Source organism: Oncorhynchus mykiss, chromosome 22 (genome assembly GCF_057628025.1).
Source record: "Oncorhynchus mykiss isolate SJ-2025 chromosome 22, ASM5762802v1, whole genome shotgun sequence".
Classification (NCBI taxonomy): domain Eukaryota; kingdom Metazoa; phylum Chordata; class Actinopteri; order Salmoniformes; family Salmonidae; genus Oncorhynchus; species Oncorhynchus mykiss.
Genome location: NC_143043.1, coordinates 32090361 through 32108958, shown reverse-complemented (window position 1 = coordinate 32108958; position 18598 = coordinate 32090361). Strand labels below are relative to the sequence as shown.

General features: G+C 39.9%; 1 protein-coding gene across 2 annotated transcripts in view; it reads left to right on the top strand.

Annotated features, from left to right (window-relative positions):
- LOC110502078 (rho GTPase-activating protein 20) overlaps positions 1 to 18598 on the top strand; it is a 107054-nt gene that overhangs the window by 54152 nt on the left and 34304 nt on the right. The window contains exons 1-2 of one of the 2 annotated variants that reach the window (XM_036958998.2): positions 3681 to 4121; positions 15437 to 15522. In XM_036958998.2, the coding sequence (XP_036814893.1) occupies positions 4023 to 4121; positions 15437 to 15522 (185 nt within the window). In that variant the 5' untranslated portion in view covers positions 3681 to 4022. Of the gene's footprint in view, positions 1 to 3680; positions 4122 to 15436; positions 15523 to 18598 lie in introns of those variants that run through there. The other variant, XM_036958999.2, reaches the window with a different exon arrangement.

Genomic DNA, 18598 nt, shown 5'->3' with positions numbered 1-18598 from the left:
AATGTCCCTATTTTTGGGACTGAGATGGGGATTCAGAGCTTTCCAAAGTGGAGAGTTCCCATTCCCAAAGCGGATGCTGTCTGTCTGTCTGTCTGTCAGATCCCATCGTCTGCTCTCTGCCCAAACCCTAAAAAACAACCTCTGAACCTTTCATCTTCTCCTGTATGTCAGCCAGACCAACCTTTCCTCTCCTTTCTCCCCTCTCTGAGAAGTGTGTATGTCATCAGGTCTAGTGTCAACATTCTGATCCAATTCTGTAACATCAACCTACTTGATAGTAAGGGTGTGGATGTCGAAGGAAGTATTTGATAAGATAAAATTACATATTTTTATGTGGCAGGTATTTAAGAAACATGCTGTCTTGTTTTAATCATTGCTTATAAACGATAAGATGAGAAGATCGTATGCCAGCAGTTGGTTTATATAGAAAGAATGTCAGGCTTGGAAAAAATACCAGGTCAATAGTAATTTTCCCTTACTGAAATAGATAATTGTTCAACTCCATACCTTCCCCAGGTTTGGTTTCCAAACACTCACCAGACCTTGTCGGAGAATGGTCTTTGTCGCTCTTCAAAGCAAATGTCAGATGACATTCAAGAACCACATATTGATTCTTGTTTCTAGGGAGAATCCCTGATGCAATTAAACTCCCTTTCCCCTTGAACTGACAATGACCGAGGGAGGCACAGACCATGAGGTGTATATCATATTGTTGCTGTGCCAACTAGGGAACTAGACTAGACACTATGATAAATAGTCAGCCGCAACACTTGCAGATGTGGTATCTTCAAAAAAGGCTTCATTTTGGAACAATATCAAGGCCTAATAGTCTTTGTGACTCAAGTGACTAGCCTATACCAGCGCCATAGGCCTACTGCTTCATTAGTCTTTCAAAACAACTGTCACGACTCATGAGTGAAGTGAGAATATGAGGAAACACATTGCCTATGCCACACCAAAACATGGTCCGCCACTGGCAACTCAAACCACATTTCTAACACACCCAAACTTGTGTAGTTTTGGTTTATCCACTGAGACATGCTTTTCATGGGAACAAACAAAAATGAGGTGGCCACTCTTTTGTGACAATTTTTAAAAAATGTACTCAACAAATGAATGTGGCATTTTTGTGAATCTGTCTGTCAAGGTGGGTTCCAGGGAAAGTCCATCTGCTCACCTGACATCCACATTTTTTTATTTTACCTTTATTTAACCAGGCAAGTCAGTTAAGAACAAATTCTTATTTTCAATGACGGCCTAGGAACAGTGGGTTAACTGCCTGTTCAGGGGCAGAACCTTGTCAGCTCGGGGATTCGAACATGAGCGCCATTGCAGACCACCAGACTGATGATCAAAGGGACTGAGTGAACGCTATCTCTGGTCTGACAGTGCATTTACACATAAGGTGGGAGCGATGAAACAACAGAGTGCCATTCATTTTCAATGGAGGGAAGTGAAGTGATCGGGTGGACCATTGGGCGACGCAAGCATGGATGAAGGAGCGGTTCATGGCTAGAAGGGCTCCAGCTTTGGTCAAATTAACGTCAGATTTGACTTTTAATAGCAGGTTAGGAGAACTTACACAGCAGGTTAGGAGAATAAACATAGCAGGTTAGGAGAATTAGGACCTGTTAAACTCTGAGTGGTTGTTTTGGGACCTGTACAGGGTCCGGTGAGTTTAGGGGGGCACCTCCACACCAAAAAAACAAATACATCAGAAAATAGAAAGTGACATATCATTTGAAAGCTACAGGCGTTGTCTTTTTGGAAATCGAACTCAAATCTTACTTCTGGCAATGTCATTGAAAGCCCTGATTGCTAAGGTCCTTTTAAGATGTCAGGCTTGAAAATCCGTTTGGCACAGTGACTCACTACCCAAACCAGACGCAACTGGTTTCAAGTGGCCAAGAGATGTCATGTGATCTCTTACTGCTATCTAGTGGACAAACTGGTAATCAGACAGAGGATATATTTACATCAATGGATACGTAGAGACTTCAGCTATCTCCTCATATGTGACTCACCACCTGGATTCGGTCTTATGTAGCAAAATTTGAAATGGTGTTTTTTACATTGGATAAAAGTAAAGACTCAGAGCTACAAAATGCTATATCATACAATGCATTTTTGAGGAACAATGGGAAAGTAATTCTGCTTTGAAAGTTGAAAAACTTGTAAACGCACTTTTGAGAAAATGGCCTTTGAATGTTTTGGTATTTAGTGAAGAGCTCTACTTTGTCTATACCCATTCAGCATCGTTCACACCCTCTTAAGCTTTAGCCCTACCCATCTCATTTTCCTCTTGGAGCTTTCATAGCACAAACTTGACACTGGCTGATTATTTGTTTACCTATGGATAACATGAAAACAGCCTAACCAGCTCAGCTGGCAACAATATCATTACGCTTTTTTGCAGACGCTTACTGACACCGACCATATTCAACAGGTGTGGTACACTTTAGCTGAAGAAATGTAGCTACCTAGCTAAGTAAACAATGAACCTCGCTATGTAAACAACATGTAAGATCACACACGTCACGTAACGTTGGCTAACGAGCCAACCAGCTAACATTAGCTAGTTAAACAACAATGAACATAGTGCCAAATCATGTCGTTACTACCCTGCATGAAAATGCTGGGACCTAACCAACCAGGTTCAATGTTAGCTAACTAATATTTGGCTCTAACTAGCAAAGCAAACAGCTGTGGGATACGAATAATAACGTTAGCTAGGGAGCCAGCCAGCTAATGTTAGCTAGCTAACAGTACACTTTAGCTTAAGACATGTAGCTAGCTAGATAGGTACAGTCATTTTTACGTCTTGGTCGAAATAGTTTGTATTTTTTTTCTAAGATATTGTCAGTTGGATAGGCTCTCTGCAAGGTTTTTATGTCTTACCTATCATATGATTATCCTTTTCTGACTTTAAAAAGCCATTAATTTCCAATGGAAGAGAAGCGAAGCGGGCGGGAGACCATTGGGTGTTGCGAGCATGGGCAACAGAAGGGAACAGGGTGGGACCAAAGTTGTGGAAAACGGCACTTTATGCAAATACCCTGTGTCATCGCGGCACGCATGACCAATCAAAGCTCACTATAGCCCCTACTGGATTGGCTGTTGATACCTAGCACCACCTAACATGTTTGCTAGCACCCATATGAGGGCGAGGGAGAATACAAGTTCCAGATAAAACGTACTGTAAAAATCAGCCACATGCCAACGTTTTGGTTAAAGATAAATTGTGGCAGTCCTCACTAGTGTGTCATATCTCATACATTGTATTAAATGGCACAGTAAGTTTAGTATTGTTTTACAGGTTTGACTTAATTGAGCAGTTATAAATTAATGTATCAACTTATTGTAGGCCTGTGACTATATTTTACCTTTTCCACGCAGTTTTTCATGGTAAAATGAGACATGTATACAGGTTGTTTGAAGGCAAACAGACCAACTCTATTGGGTGTGCATACAGAGAGTGGGGTGGACTGTGTCATGTATATACAGTAGAAAATTCATACTTCGTAAATTATTTTGCATTAGTCATGTTATTCTTGGCATGCAGAGCGCATTCCTTCACCTGGTCTGCAAACGGTTTGCATGTGATTTATGAGCTAGAACAGTTACCTCTCTATTAGAGCAAATGTTCATTTTTAGGTACCCAGCGGCGCTAGGACCGCCCTCAGTTCAGACTGTAGAGGCAAACCTACGCATGGGTTTGAGTCGAAACGAATACACTGCTTCAGACCGAAAGACTCCTTGTGGATCTCGTTGACAGCGACTAGAAATTATAATTTGCCAGTGCGTTCTTTGAGCTTTCAGTGATGAACTCAGTCCAGGTTGATTTAACGCGTCTTGTCTCGTTTTTATCCGTTATATTGCCGTGAATTATGAATTTCTCACCGGTTTACCTCTTTATTCGTTTGGTCCTATCGCTGGATAACTTTGGATGCAATGGGAATATGAATACGTGCGCTGTGGTCTGAAGCAGCAGCAGACTAAAGCGATCTACTGTAGTAGCCTTGATGGAAACCATGTCGCCACAGCAGGGAACTATCGGACAGAATAGGTCTGGCTCTTTGACAGGGGACAGCAAGCTCTGCGCGCTGCCAGACAGCAAAAAGGTAATGTGGATTCTGGATTGTATGGCATGCATGGTACTGAATTACTGATCTTCTTTTGGGTTTGTCACTTGCTCAATTCTATATGATCCAATTCCTGGTAGCATGCCATGCTGTTTGCTGTAGTAGGCTATTGTTGCCACAGTATAGGTTCAATGGGATTTGACATGATCATTAAACTTCCAGCCTAATCTGGGTTGTGTGCATTATTCACATATGCTATTGAGAGTTACTGTTCATGTTTTGTGTCACTTGGTTTCATGGATTCCTGCGCTTTAACTTTAAATAGTATTTCACAAGGTTACTTATTAGTGTTTATTTTTGGTTTATTTCATAATTTCAGACACCTGCTCCATAAATATAACATCGTTTATAATGCGACATAAGAAAATGATACGACCCATTTTTGTAGCCTAATGCAGGCTAATTTGAAATGGATTAGTTATTCAATTTGTGTAAATTACTCATACGTAAAATTACGCATGCCACCCAATGCGAATTTCGGCAAACAATTAGTTAATCAATAGGGCAAGATAAAAAATAAAGACAGCATATTCTGAAAAATGTATATTTTTATATTATATATTTTATACATCTATATTTACATTCCTCTGAGTCAGTCTCCTCAAAGTTTGATGAGCTAAAGATTGGTTACAGTTTACAGACATATACAGTAGACCTATTCGATTTAAAAAAGAAATAAATATGGAAGCAAATTAACAATGCGTCGCTGTAGTCAAAAATCTGTTCTAGATCACAAATCAATTGGGATTGATAGTCACCAGACAGACAAGAGTGGCGCTGTGTTTGAGGGGCTCTGCACTTACTGGGAGTCAATAGTTTGACTGTCTGGCCTTTCGCCCCACTCAGCATAATCCCATTTAGTTTTACTTGAGTTAATGTTAATTCACAGAATTCATGGTATAAATATGATTGCTTTAGACTTGCAAATAGCTTCAGTTTCAGTGCAAATATCCCGATGTTTCCTTCAATTTAGCTACTCTTTACCATTAGAAGTATTTTTATTGCCCTACAAACCTAACACATAATATGTATTTGTAGTATACAGTGCTTTCAGAAAGCATTCATACCCCTTGATTTAGTCCACATTTTGTTGTTAGCCTGAATTCAAAATTGATAAAAAAAAAAAAATCTCACCCATCTACACACACTACCTCACAATGAAAAAGTGAAAGCATGTTTTTTAGAAATGATTGCACATTTATTGAGAATGAAATACAGAAATATCTAATTTACATAAATGTTTACACCCCTGAGACAATACTTTGTAGAAGCACCTTTGGCAGCGATTACAGATGTGAGTCTTTTTGGGTAAATCTCTAAAAGCTTTCCATACCTGGATTTTGCATAATTTGCCCATCATTTTCAGGTCCTGCCATCGGTTTTCAGGTAGATTTCAATCAAAACTGTAACTCGGCCACTCAGGAACATTCACTGTCTACTTGGTAAGCAATTCCAGTGTACAGTAGATTTCGCCTTGTGTTTTAGGTTATTGTCCTCCTGAAAGGTAAATTCATTTCCCAGTGTCTGATGGAATGCAGAGTGAATCAGGTTTTCCTCTAGGGTTTTGCTTGTGCTTACTGTAGCTCCATTACGTTTCTTTCTTATCCTGAAAATCTCCCCAGTACTTAACGATTATAAGCATACCCATAACATGATGCAGCCACCACTATACTTGAAAATATGGAGAGTGGTACTCAGTAATGTGTTGTATTGGATTTGCCACAAAAATAAAACTTTGTATTCAGGACTAAAAGTGAATAGACTTTTCCACATTTTTGGCAGTATTACTTTAATGACTTTTTGCAAACTGGATGCATGTCTTGGAATATGTTTTATTCTGTACAGTATTGTAGAGAAACCAAAATGTTGTTGATCCATCCTCAGTTTTCTTCTATCACAGCCACTAAACTCTGTAATCGTTTTAAAGACACCATTGGCCTCATGGTGAAATCACTGAGTGGTTTCCTTCCTCTCTGGAAACTGAGTTATGGTTGCCTGTATCTTTGTAGTGACTCGATGTATTGATACACCATCCAAAACCTAATGAATAACTTCACCATGCTCAAAGGGATATTCAATGTATTTTTATTTTTACCCATCTAACAATAGGTGCCCTTCTTTGCGAGGCGTTGGAAAACCTTCCTGGTTGTTGTGGTTGACTCTGTGTTTGAAATTCACTGCTCGACTGAGGGACCTTACAGATAATTGTATGTGTGGGGTACAGAGATGAGGTAGTCATTCACATTTTTACTCCTTAACTTTATTTAGGCTTGCCATAACGAAGGGGTTGAATATTTATTCACTCAAGACATTTCAGCTTGTCATGTTTTAAGAATTTGTAAACATTTTAAAAACATCATTACATTTTGACATTATGGGCTATTGTGTGTAGGCCAGTGACAAAACAAAATCTACATTTAATCAATTTTAAATTCAAGCTTTAACATCAAAACGTGGAAAAAGTAAAGGTGTGTGAAAACCTTCTGAAGGCACTGTAGTATGCAATTAATGTGTTGGTAATTACTGCTGATAATAATACATTCTGAGCCAACAATAATTCATCAATGAAATTAAGTTCTTGCCCCCATTCTACCCCTGTTTGGAATATGTAACTGCACTCTGAAAATATGAGGTCAGTGGAAAGCTTGGCTTACAGTTCATTAATTGGTAGTGGCAGGGCTATTCCTGCATAAAATATATATATATACAGTACCAGTCAAAAGTTTGGGCACACCTACTCATTCAAGGGTTTTTCTTTATTTTTACTATTTTCTACATTGTAGAATAATAGTGAAGATATCAAAACTATGAAATAACACATATGGAATCATGTGGTAACGAACAGTGTTAAACAAATCAAAATATATGTTATGTTATATACATATATACACCCCTACCTTGTCACAACACAACTGTTTAGCTCAAACGCATTAATTTTAAGAAGGAAAGAAATTCCACAAATGAACTTTTAACAAAGCACACCTGTCAATTGAAATGCATTCCATGGGACTACCACATGAAGCAGGTTGAGAGAATGCCAAGAGTGTGTAAAGCTGTCATGAAGGCAAAGGGTGGTGTCACGCCGGCCCACCTTTACCATTACGTGCTCCTGCCATCATCATTTCGCACACCTGCTTCCCTCGTCACGCGCATCAGCGATTCATTGCACTCACCTGGACTCAATCACTTGTGTTACTTCCTCCCCTATATATGTCTCTTCCCCAGCTCTGTTCCCGCTTCAGCATTAATTGTTGTTTGTCTTTGTATTACCTGGTTCTGACGCTGTTCCATGTCTGTGCTAAATGAAATGTTCAACACTTTGCTTCTCTTCTCCAGTGTCGGTTCTTACAGGTGGCTACTTTGAAGAATCTCAAATATGAAATATATTTTGATTTAACACTTTTTTGGTTACTACATGATTCTATGTGTGTTATTTCATAGTTTTCATGTCTTCACTATTATCCTACAATGTAGAGAAGAGTACAAATAAAGACCCTGTATTGAGTAGGTGTGTGTATGTGTGTGTGTGTGTGTGTTTTATTTTTTTGGGGGAACTCAGTCAGGGTCTAAACTTCCTGTTGAGTTAGAATAGTAGGATTCACAAGGTGCAATTTTGAAACTTAGTTGTGCATCAGCAGTTTTCCTATTGTTATATGTCAATCACTGACAGGCACTCAATTAGCCCATGTAAGTTAAGGTTTTTTAGATTGGTAAATTAGTCTAGTTAGTCTAGCCAGCTTTCCAAACTTGTAGTAATCATGTCTGAATTACATGTGCCCAGAGGCCCTAAACTCCATGTGGCCCCCATTTGATTGTGTTAGTCAATCTCACTTGGATATATAAACATGACATAAGTCATGGCAACATTTGTAGAATTGCCAGAAATTAGCTTTAAAACTGCAACAACAACCAAAATCTGTGAAGCATACTCATTTGTTTACTTTTTGTTAATAAAATACTTTTCCTGCTGAGTTAATGTGAGTTAATATGTTGCAGCTAATTTTATAGCTAATAGGCTATGTCAGCATTTCCCAAACTTGGTCCTGGGGACCCCAAGCATGGCATATTTAGTTGTTTGCCCTAGCACTACACAGCTGATTCAAATAATTAACTCATCACCAAGATTTGATGATTTAAATCAGCTGTATAGTCCCAGGGCAAAAACCAAAACATGCACTCCTTGAGGTCCCCGGTACTGAGTTTGGGAAATACCGGATCAATAAAGGTGAATGAAGATACAGCAGGACTTAAATTGTATAGAAATGCAGTAAATGAGGTTTAACTTTCGGACCTCACTAAAACACAAACCCTGGTTACGGCCCTGGGGAGTGGTGCTCGACTGCGGCTGACCTTGTGCTGCTTCGTGTTTGTGTGTGTTTATCTCTATCTGGGGGTGTTGGGAAAGGCAGAAGACAAATTTCCATTCTAACAATTCTATTATTCTAAACTGTTCTCTTATAACAGTTATGTTTATGAGAGAAGTTCTCAGATATGGTTAGAGAAGTTCTCTTTTCAGGATCCTTTGGACAGGTTGTCCTCATGATTGAGTTCACTGGGTAAATCTATGGAGGTATATTTCTATCAAAATGTGTAATATACTGTATGAGTAGTGAGTCACCAACAAAATATGTGTTTTGAAAATACAGAATGCAACCTTTAAATAAAAATAAAAATCTGCAAATATGCCAATTGAGTTTCACAAAAATTATGCCATTGTCCAAAAGCAAATAAGTCATAATTAACAAAAACAAATGACGATTAACAAATAAATCCAAGACAAATCTTTTTGTAACACAGCACATTTTAGAAACATTTTCTTGCTTTGAAAACACAACAGTGGTAAAATATGTGACTTGCATTACATTTGTGAGTTGCTCCACATATTTGTGAGTGGCCTCACATATTTGCCAGTTGTGCAGATTTAAAATATGGCATCCAGAATAGGACATCCTAAATTCTCATAAAAATGAATATATAAAATAATTACTTAAAGGATACAAAACCGATGCATTTCTAATTTAATAGCTTATTAGCTTTTATAGCTTATTTTCCTTGATCCCTTCCTTTCCTCTGCTTTCCTAGCTTCCTTCCCTCCTATCCTTTTCTAGCTCCCTTTCCTTCGCTCCTTGATCTTTCCTAGCTGCCTTTCCTTGATCCCTTCCTTTTCTCCCATCCTTTGCTTTTCTCACTCTCTTTCCTCCTATACTTAACCAACTCTCTTTCCTTTCCTCTTACCTAGCTTCCTTTCTTCTTTTTGTTGGTCCTTCCCTAATTTCCTTTACTTTCTTCCTTTCCTAGCTTTATTTAATAATTTCCTAGTTCCCTTTCTGTCTTTCCTTTCCCAGGACCCTTTCCTCTTTTCCTTTCCTAGCTCCTATCCTCTTATCCTTTCTGAGCTTCATTTCCTAGCCCCCTTTCATTTCCTCCTTTCCTAGATCCCCTTCCCCCATTCCTTTTCTAGCTTCCTAATCGTCTTCTAGCTCATTTTCCTTTCCGCCACTCATAGCTTCCTTTCCAACTTTCCTTTTCTAGCTCCCTTTCCTCCTTTCCATGGAAAGGTATTTAGGAAAAGAGGAAAGGGATCTAGGAAAGGAGCTGAACAGAGGCTAGGGAAGAATGGAAGCAATGAAAGCAGGAAAGGGAGCTAGGCAAGTAAGACAGTTATCTAGAAAGGAGAAGAAAGGAAGGAAGGGAAGCATAGGATAAGAGGAAAGGAATCTAGGACAGTAGAAGAAAATAAACTAGGAAGTAAAGGGAGCAAGGAACCGAGGAAACAAAGCTAGGAAAGGAAGAAATGGATATAGGAAAGGAGGAGAGGGAAGAAAAGGGAGCAAGAAAAGGAGGAAAGAGTGCTAGGAAAGCAAAGGAGGGGAGGAAAGGAATCACGGAACTGAAGCTAGGAAAGTAGGAATGGAAGATAGGAAATGAAAGGGAGTTCGGTAAGGAGGATAGAGAGCAAGGAAAGCAAAGGAGGGTGGAAAGGAAGGGATGGGATCACTGAAAGGAAACTAGTTAAGTATGAAATTAAGATACCAAACAGATGCATTTCTAAAAGTAATTGTGATATATTCATTTTTATCTTATTTTTATGAGAACTGAGGATGTCCTAATCTGGATGCCGTATATTAATTATGCACAAACTGATCCATAAAATGCAACTCACAAATATGTAGTAACTGTCATGTGAGCTCCCTCTCTGGCTTCTAGGTCACCAGGTTGCTCGTTATGGTGCACACCTGGCACCATCGTTACACACACCTGCACGTCTTCAGACTCCATCACATCATATGTCACTCTCTTTGATTCCTTCCCCAAGCTTTATTGTTTGTGTTAATTGTTTTGTATTTAGTTGCGTTTTATTTATTAAAACACTCACTCCCTGAACTTGCTTCCTGACTCTCAGCGCATCGTTACAGAATAACGCTTCACCTAAGGGAAGCATCGGGGAGTGTTTTTTTGTGTCAGGTGGAATGACTTTGGGTTCGGAAGCCGCTACAGGCTCTCACGTCTCAGCCGGATGGCCAGGCTCCCCTGCCTCAGCCGGCTTGTCGGGCTTTCATGCCTTCGCCGGATCGCTAGGCTCCCCTACTTCCACTGGCTCGTCGGGCTTTCATGCTTTCGCCCGATCGCCAGGGTCCCCTGCTTCCACCGGATCGTCAGGTTCCTGCGTCCCAACCGGGGACAGGTTCCCGCGCATCAGCAGGGGTGACCAGTCCGCTCCTGATCCCCAGGATTGTCTTTGTCCAGCGGCTAGATCCGCGCATCGGGGAGGGGGTACTGTCACGTGTGCTCCCTCTCCGGCCTCTAGGTCATCAGGATGCTCATTATGGCGCACACCTGTCACCATCATTACGCGCACCTGTGCATCGTCAGTCTCACCTGGACTCCATCACCTCCTTGATTCCCTGCCCTATATATGTCACCCCCTTTGGTTCCTTTCCCTGGCCCCATGATTTCTGTTTCCTGTCTGTATGTTGTTCGTGTTTCTTGTTTTGTTAATTTGTTTATTAAATTATGCTCCCTGAACTTGCTTCCCGACTCCCAGCGCACATTTTGCAGCAACTCACAAATGTAATACAAGAAGTCACAAATATGTAAAATGCCTGTCACATGTAATCCGTGGAGTCACAAATGTTGTCACAATTACAAAAACATATTTGACCACTGTTTGCAAAGCAATACAAATGTTTGTAAAATGTGCTGTGTTAATCAGGAAACATTTTGTCTTCCATACTTATTTGTTAATCATCATTTGTTTTTGATAATGATGACTCATTTGCTTTCGGATCATGACATATGTTTGTGAAACTGTATTGGCATATTTACAGCCTGTGATTTTTATTTAAAGATCCACTATGCAGAAATCGCTCCACCTTTTCCTGGTTGCTAAAATTAGAATCATTCTCCTAATTTCAGTTGATGTGACAAAACAAGCAAGTATAGTGTGAAGATCATTGTACCATCTAAACTACTGTGAAATATATTTTCTATAACCATGAACATATTTTTTTCATCTGTTTAAAGCCAGTGCACAAAACCAAAAGTATACTAAAATATAATATCCCCAAAATGTTTCACACACACCATAAGCTTATTTCTCGCAAAAGTGCTTAAATTTGTTTACATCCCTGTTAGTAAGCATTTCTCCTTTGCCAAGATAATCCATCCACCTGACAAGAAGCCGATTAAACGGCAGGATCGTTACACAGGTGCACCTTGTGCTGGGGACAATAAAAGGCCACTCTAAAATGTGCAGTTTTGTCACACAACACAATACCACAGATGTCTAAAGTTTTGAGGGAGCGTGTAATTGGCATGCTGACTGCCGAAATGTCCACCAGAGCTGTTGCCAGAGGATTGAATGTTAATTTTTCTACCATAAGCTTCCTCCAACGTTGTTTTAGAGAATTTGGCAGAACTGGCATCCCAACCGCAGGCCATGTGTAACCACTTCAGCCCAGGACCTCCACATCCTGCTTCTTCACCTGCGGGATTGTCTGAGACCAGCCATCCGGACAGCTGATGAAACTGTGGGTTTGCACAATCAAAGAATTTCTGCACAAACTGTCAGAAACGTCTCAGGGAAGCTAATCTGTGTGCTCGTCATCCTCAACAGAGTCTTGCCTTGACTGTACTTTAGTAGGCAAATGCTCACCTTCAATCGCCACTGGCACACTGGAGAAGTGTGCTCTTCACAGATGAATCTTGTGTTTCAACTGTTCCGGGCAAATGGCAGACAGCGTGTATAGTGTCGTGTTGGCAAGTTGTTTGCTAAAGTCAGCGTTAACAGAGTGCCCCATGGTGGCGGTGGGGTTATGGTATAGGCAGGCATAAGCTAATGATAATAATTGCATTTTATCTGTGTCAATTAGAATGCACAGATACCATGACGAGATCCTTAGGCCCATTGTTGTGGCATTCATCCGATGCCATCTCCTCATGTTTCAGCATGATAATGCACAGCCGCATGTTGCAAGGATATGCACATAATTTCTAGAAGCTTAAAATGTCCCAGTTCTGCCATGGTCTGCATACTCACCAGACATGTCACCGATTGAGCATGTTTGGGATGCTCTGGATCGACGTGTACGACAGCCTAATCCAGTTCCTGCAAAAATCCAGCAACTTCACACATCCACTGAAGAGGAGTGGGACTACCTTCTACAGGCCACAATTAACAGCCTGATCAACTCTATACGAAGGAGATGTGCCATGCTGCACAAGCTAATTTGGAGGTCACACCAGATACTGACTGGTTTTCTGACCCACATCCATAATATATATATATATATATTTTTAAAGGTATATGTGACCAACAGATGCATATCTGTATTCCCACTCATGTGAAATCTATAGATTAGGGCCTAATGAATTTATTTAAATTGACTGATTTCCTTTATATGAACTGTAACTCAGTAAAATATTTTACATTTTTGCATGGTGCGTTTATATTTTTGTTCAGTGTAAAAGACGCAAAAGCCAAACTTATGAACGGGAAGTCTAGAAATAGTGGAAATAGAACAGATGCTTCTAGTGCTTCTTATTTTTTTAAATTTACTTTATTTAACCAGGTACGCTAGTTGAGAGCAAGTTCTCAACAAGTTTTCAACAAGTTCTCATTCTTAGACTTGCTTTCAATGAGAATTACAGATCTATAACACACATTTCTATGATAATTTGGTCATGTCACCCAAAAAGTGACAGATTGCAGCTTTAAAGGTTGCATTCTGTTCATAACACATAATGTGTCTGTGTCTCACTACTCACATACACTGAGTATACCAAACATTAGGAACACCTTCCTAATATTGAGCTGCACCCCAGTCTCCCTCAGAACAGCCTCAATTTGTCAGGGGACGGACTCTACAGGCTACTAAACGCATTCCACATGGATGCTGGCCCATGTTGACTCCAACGCTTCCTACAGCTGTGTCAAGTTGGCTGGATGTCCCTTGGGTGGTGGACCATTCTTGATACACATGGGAAACTGTTGAGTGTGAAAAACCCAGCAGCATTGCAGTTCTTGACACAAACCGGTGCGCCTGGCACCTACTCCCATATCCCGCTCAAAGGCACCTAAATCTTATCCATTCACCATCTGAATGTTGTACATACGGTACACAATCCATGTTTCAATTGTCTAAAGGCTTAAAAATCCTTCTTTAACCTGTCTCTTCCCATTCATCTACACTGACTTGAAGTAGATTTAGCAAGTGACATCAATAAGGGATCATAGCTTTCACCTGGTCAGTCTATGTTGTGGAAAGAGTAGGTGTTCTTAATGTTTTGTCTACTCAGTGTATATTAAACATTTTGATAGAAATTTATCTCCATAATCAGTCAAATCTTATTCTGCAGGACTGGTGATAGGTGAATTGAATATCAATTAATTGAATTTGGCTACTTCAATGGCATCATCTAAGACTTCTAAAACCAACCCTTTAGTTGTAGTCAGTGGTGGGAAAAGTACCCAGTTGTCATACTTGAGTAAAAAAAAAAGTACCTTAATAGAAAATGACTCAAGTAAAAGTGAAAGTCATCCAGTAAAATACTACTCGAGTGAAAGTCTAAAAGTATTTGGTTTTAAATATACTTAAGTATCAAAAGGAAATGTAATTGCTAAAACATACTTAAGTATCAAGTAAATAATTTCAAATTCCTCATATTAAGCAACCCAGATGGCACCATTTTCTTTTATTTAAATTTTAAATGTTTGATTTTTTATTTTATTTTATTTTTTACAAATAGCCAGGGGCATACTCCAACACTCAGACATAATTTACAAATAAAGCATTTGTGTTTAGGGAGTCCGTCAGATCAGAGGCAGTAGAGCTGCCAGGGATGTTCTCTTGATAAGTGTATGAATTGGACCTGTCCTGCTAAGCATTCAAAATGTAACTAGTACTTTTGAGTGTCAGGGAAAACGAATGGAGTAAAAAGTACATTATTTTCTTTATGTATGTAGTGAAGTAAAAGTTGTCAAAAATATAAATAGTAAACTACAGATAACCCCAAAACTACCTAAGTAATATTTTAAAGTATTTTTACTTAAGTATTTTACACCACTGGTTGCAGTTCATCTTGTAACATCATGTAAAATGTATGTAATGTTATAACAAGGCCACCAGCCTGACCAAGCTATTTTGAGAGTGAAACCTTTTTCCATAGTCATTAGATTTGCCATATTAAATGATGTGGTGAGAAATTAAAGGGGATAACAGGTAGGAATTTGCTGACTTAAAGGGCAAGTCGAAAAGAGGTTGTTAAGCCAACCTTATTTGATTTTTGTCTGTGACTTTTCTCACAGACATTTGTCTGTTGACAGTTTTACGATTCACGTTTTTTGGTAAATGTAAATGTAAAGAAAAGTAAAAATGTAATTCCTGTGGTGGTCTACTAAATTCCTGACATTGAGAGAGATTAGGATTTATTTAGAAACATTGACAGTGGAGACCGATGACAAACCAAACACTACATACTTCTCTCTCTCTGTTTGTTCTTTTTTTCTGTTTTTCTTTCTTTCTTTCTTTCTTTCTTTCTTTCTTTCTTTCTTTCTTTCTTTCTTTCTTTCTTTCTTTCTTTCTTTCTTTCTTTCTTTTTCTTTCTGTCTTTCATTCTTTCTTTTTCTTTTTTTCTCTTCCCTTCCTTAATACCATTTAGAGATATGGTATATGACTATCCGGATGTGTTACAGTATGACCTCTGTACATTTTACTACAGTAAATAACATTAGACTATATAAATAATGACCAGTTGACCCAGTATTCTCTCCCTCCCTTTTTTTCTCTCCATAGAAGATGAAGACCCTGGCCCATCGACGACAGTCTGCCCCCTCCCTGGTCATCAGCAAAGCACTTACCAAATCACGAAGCATGTCCAGGTACAGTAACAGCCTATCAGATACCTCTATTCAACTAAACTGCTACCTATCACTATGTGTAGTCCCTAATAGAGGTTTTCACATGTCCAACAGACACGAAATTCTGAGAACTGACCTGGGACCCGAGTGGGTCTGGGGCCTAAATTCAGACTTTTGTCTCTGATCTGGGTTGAGCCTGATGTAATTGCCACAGATCTCAGGTATGTGTAGGGCTGTGGCGGTCATGACATTTTCACGAAATGTATCCTCTATTATTTCTTACAACCGATAAGAACTCTAGAACATCAGAATGGCAGTTACTTACCACAATTTCATGTTCTGCTTAGACTAATCTGCGCTGGGCTTTCTCTGTAATTCCAACACAATTTTCGGGCTACCCAAGAGGAAACACCGGCGTTACAGAGGCAAGAGAGGGGAGATCCTGGTGAGATTCTCCATTCGCTATCCACCGGGCGGACAGGATAGTGGAGTCAAGGAAATCAGGGGGGGTGCCTCTTCATCAACTCCAGCTGCAGTGGAGGTTTCGACACACTGTTCACCAGTCTTGGAATACCTGATGGTCAAATGCCGACCCTTCTACCTTCTGAGGGAGTTTTCAGCTGTTATTGTGACTGCTGTATACATTCCACCAAAGGACAATAAAAAAAACAAGCTGGCGCTTAACAAACTATACAAAGCTATAAACAAGCAGGAAAACCTACACCCAGAGGCTGCCTTTCTGGTTGCCGGAGATTTTAATTCGGTGTCACTAAGGCACGTGATGCCCAGCTTCCACCAGCACGTCTCCAACGCCACCAGGGACATTCAAGTCCTAGACCACTGCTATTCTACCCACAAGCAAACATACAAGCAAACCCTCCGCCATTCGGCAAATCTGAAGCTGAAACAGGAAGTACCTGCGATTCACTCCGCTGAGAAATAGTCACCAGAATCAGAGGTTATGCTGCAGGCAGTGTTGTAGTATCTACATATTGAGTGTCTCGGTGTTATACTCGGTCTTGATTCGGTCTCGGACAGTGAAGACTCATAATTTCTTGCCAAGACCAGCGGAGTAAAAAATCATAATTATCAGCTTCCATTCAGTCAGCGCATAAAACCGCTTCACCAGGCCAAATATATACACTCATTTCTTGAAACAACAGCCTTTATATCTATTATATACATTTTTCTGCAGTGGTGAACCTATAGGCCTTCAATGTGTGACAGGTTAGTACAGTGGCGAACCTATAGGCCTTCAATGTGTGACAGGTTGGTGATTCTGAAAGGACAGCAACTGTAATACCAGCTCACTCATTTATGAGAGTACACTTTTTGTAAAACACAACGGGCCAGTGGTGGAGTAGCGGGTATACACAGGTACAGTATAAGCCTTATACCCACATTTGTTTCAGCGGGCATAACTTATACTCACTTCTTAATCTCTATTGATGTGTATCAAAGTAGTGTAGTGGAGGTATATGATCAGTTATATAGAGAAATCATGCACAACGTAGCCTACACAACCACAAAGCACATGAAATATATTCACATGCACACAGCCTTGTTTTAGCGGAATATCATCTGCAGGCAGCAAGAGTGTGCAGCTCTCCACTGGTTCTGGCATGGAGCAGTTCACAGAAGAATGTCATCGGTAGTCGGTAGGGTAGGAAAGATGTTTCAACTTATGAGATCTATCAGTAAATGCTAACTAAGGCAACAATGGGTATGCAAACCAGGTTTTGAAAAAGTTTAGTCTGAATTGTTGATTAGTAAGCTATTTGTGATGCGCAATTGTCATCATGCGCTGCTTGCATCAGGGTGTAGACATGGATGGGCCTGGGTTGACAGAGGCCAACCCACTGGGGAGCCAGGCCCTGATAGGCCCACCCAATCAGATTGATGTGGTTTAAGAATTGTTGTGGACTTAGACCATCAAATGTGTGACTATTTTCTATAAAACAAAAGTGTGATTTTGAGAGTGAAAATCTGAAAATCTATAGGAAAACTTGTAATAAAACAGGAAAAGAGGATTTTTCACACAGGGTGCCTTCGCTGAGCAGGCCATTTGGGAACTTTTGTGCAAAATCTGAGGATGCCCACTTCACACACAGCATGATGTTAAAATATAAGCAGTCCATAAACTCGAACATAATAAGCCAGTAGGTCCCAATCATAAGAATACAAAAACACAACCATTAAGCATTTCCTAATCGAAATGTACAACTATTACTTCCCATTGCAAAAACCATTTCACATTTATCACAGTTTATGCTACAAACTAATTTGATAAGAGGTTTTAAAAATTTGACTCAACGTTCCATGATGTACACTAAGATATTGTTGGCAGAATAGATGGATGCAGTTCAATGTATGATTAATATAATTATACAATACATTTCTTGGTAGTACAACAAATATTGATATCAGGTTGTAAATCACAGCTGTCCTGGTACATTGTTTACTGCCTCCATTCGGGATGCACTGTTTCAGTTTTCAATGACTCAATATTCTGGACAAAACGGACAAATTTAACTAAGGCTGCGAATGTCAATACAATCAAACTAGCATGGGCTCCCAAGTGGGGCAGTGGTCTAAGGCACTACATCTCAGTGCTAGAGGCGTCACTACAGACACCCTGGTTTGAATCCAGGCTGTATCACAACCGGCCGTGATTGGGAGACCCATAGGGCGGTGCACCATTGGCCCCGGGTTTGGCAGGTGTAGGCCGTCATTGTAAATAAGAATGTGTTCTTAGCTGACTTGCCTAGTTAAAATAAAGGTCAGATAAAAAAATTCAAACGATCACAAGTCAGTCATAACGTGGCTACTAGGATAGCATATCTAATCATGTACTGTAGCAAACTAAAACCACAGAATCTAATGTTAGCTAGCTGCTAGGAGAATGTCATGCCATTGGAGGAGTGGGTGAGTGACTGACTTTTTCCCCTCATCTTTTTTTCGGTTGCTATACACAGAGATGCAGGTGTCATTTGATTAGATAGGCTAACTGGATAACAGTCGTTCAAGTTCTTGCTATCTCTTGCGTTCGCAAATTCACTCTGGCTATCTACTCCGATTTCAGAGCACTCTCATCTGA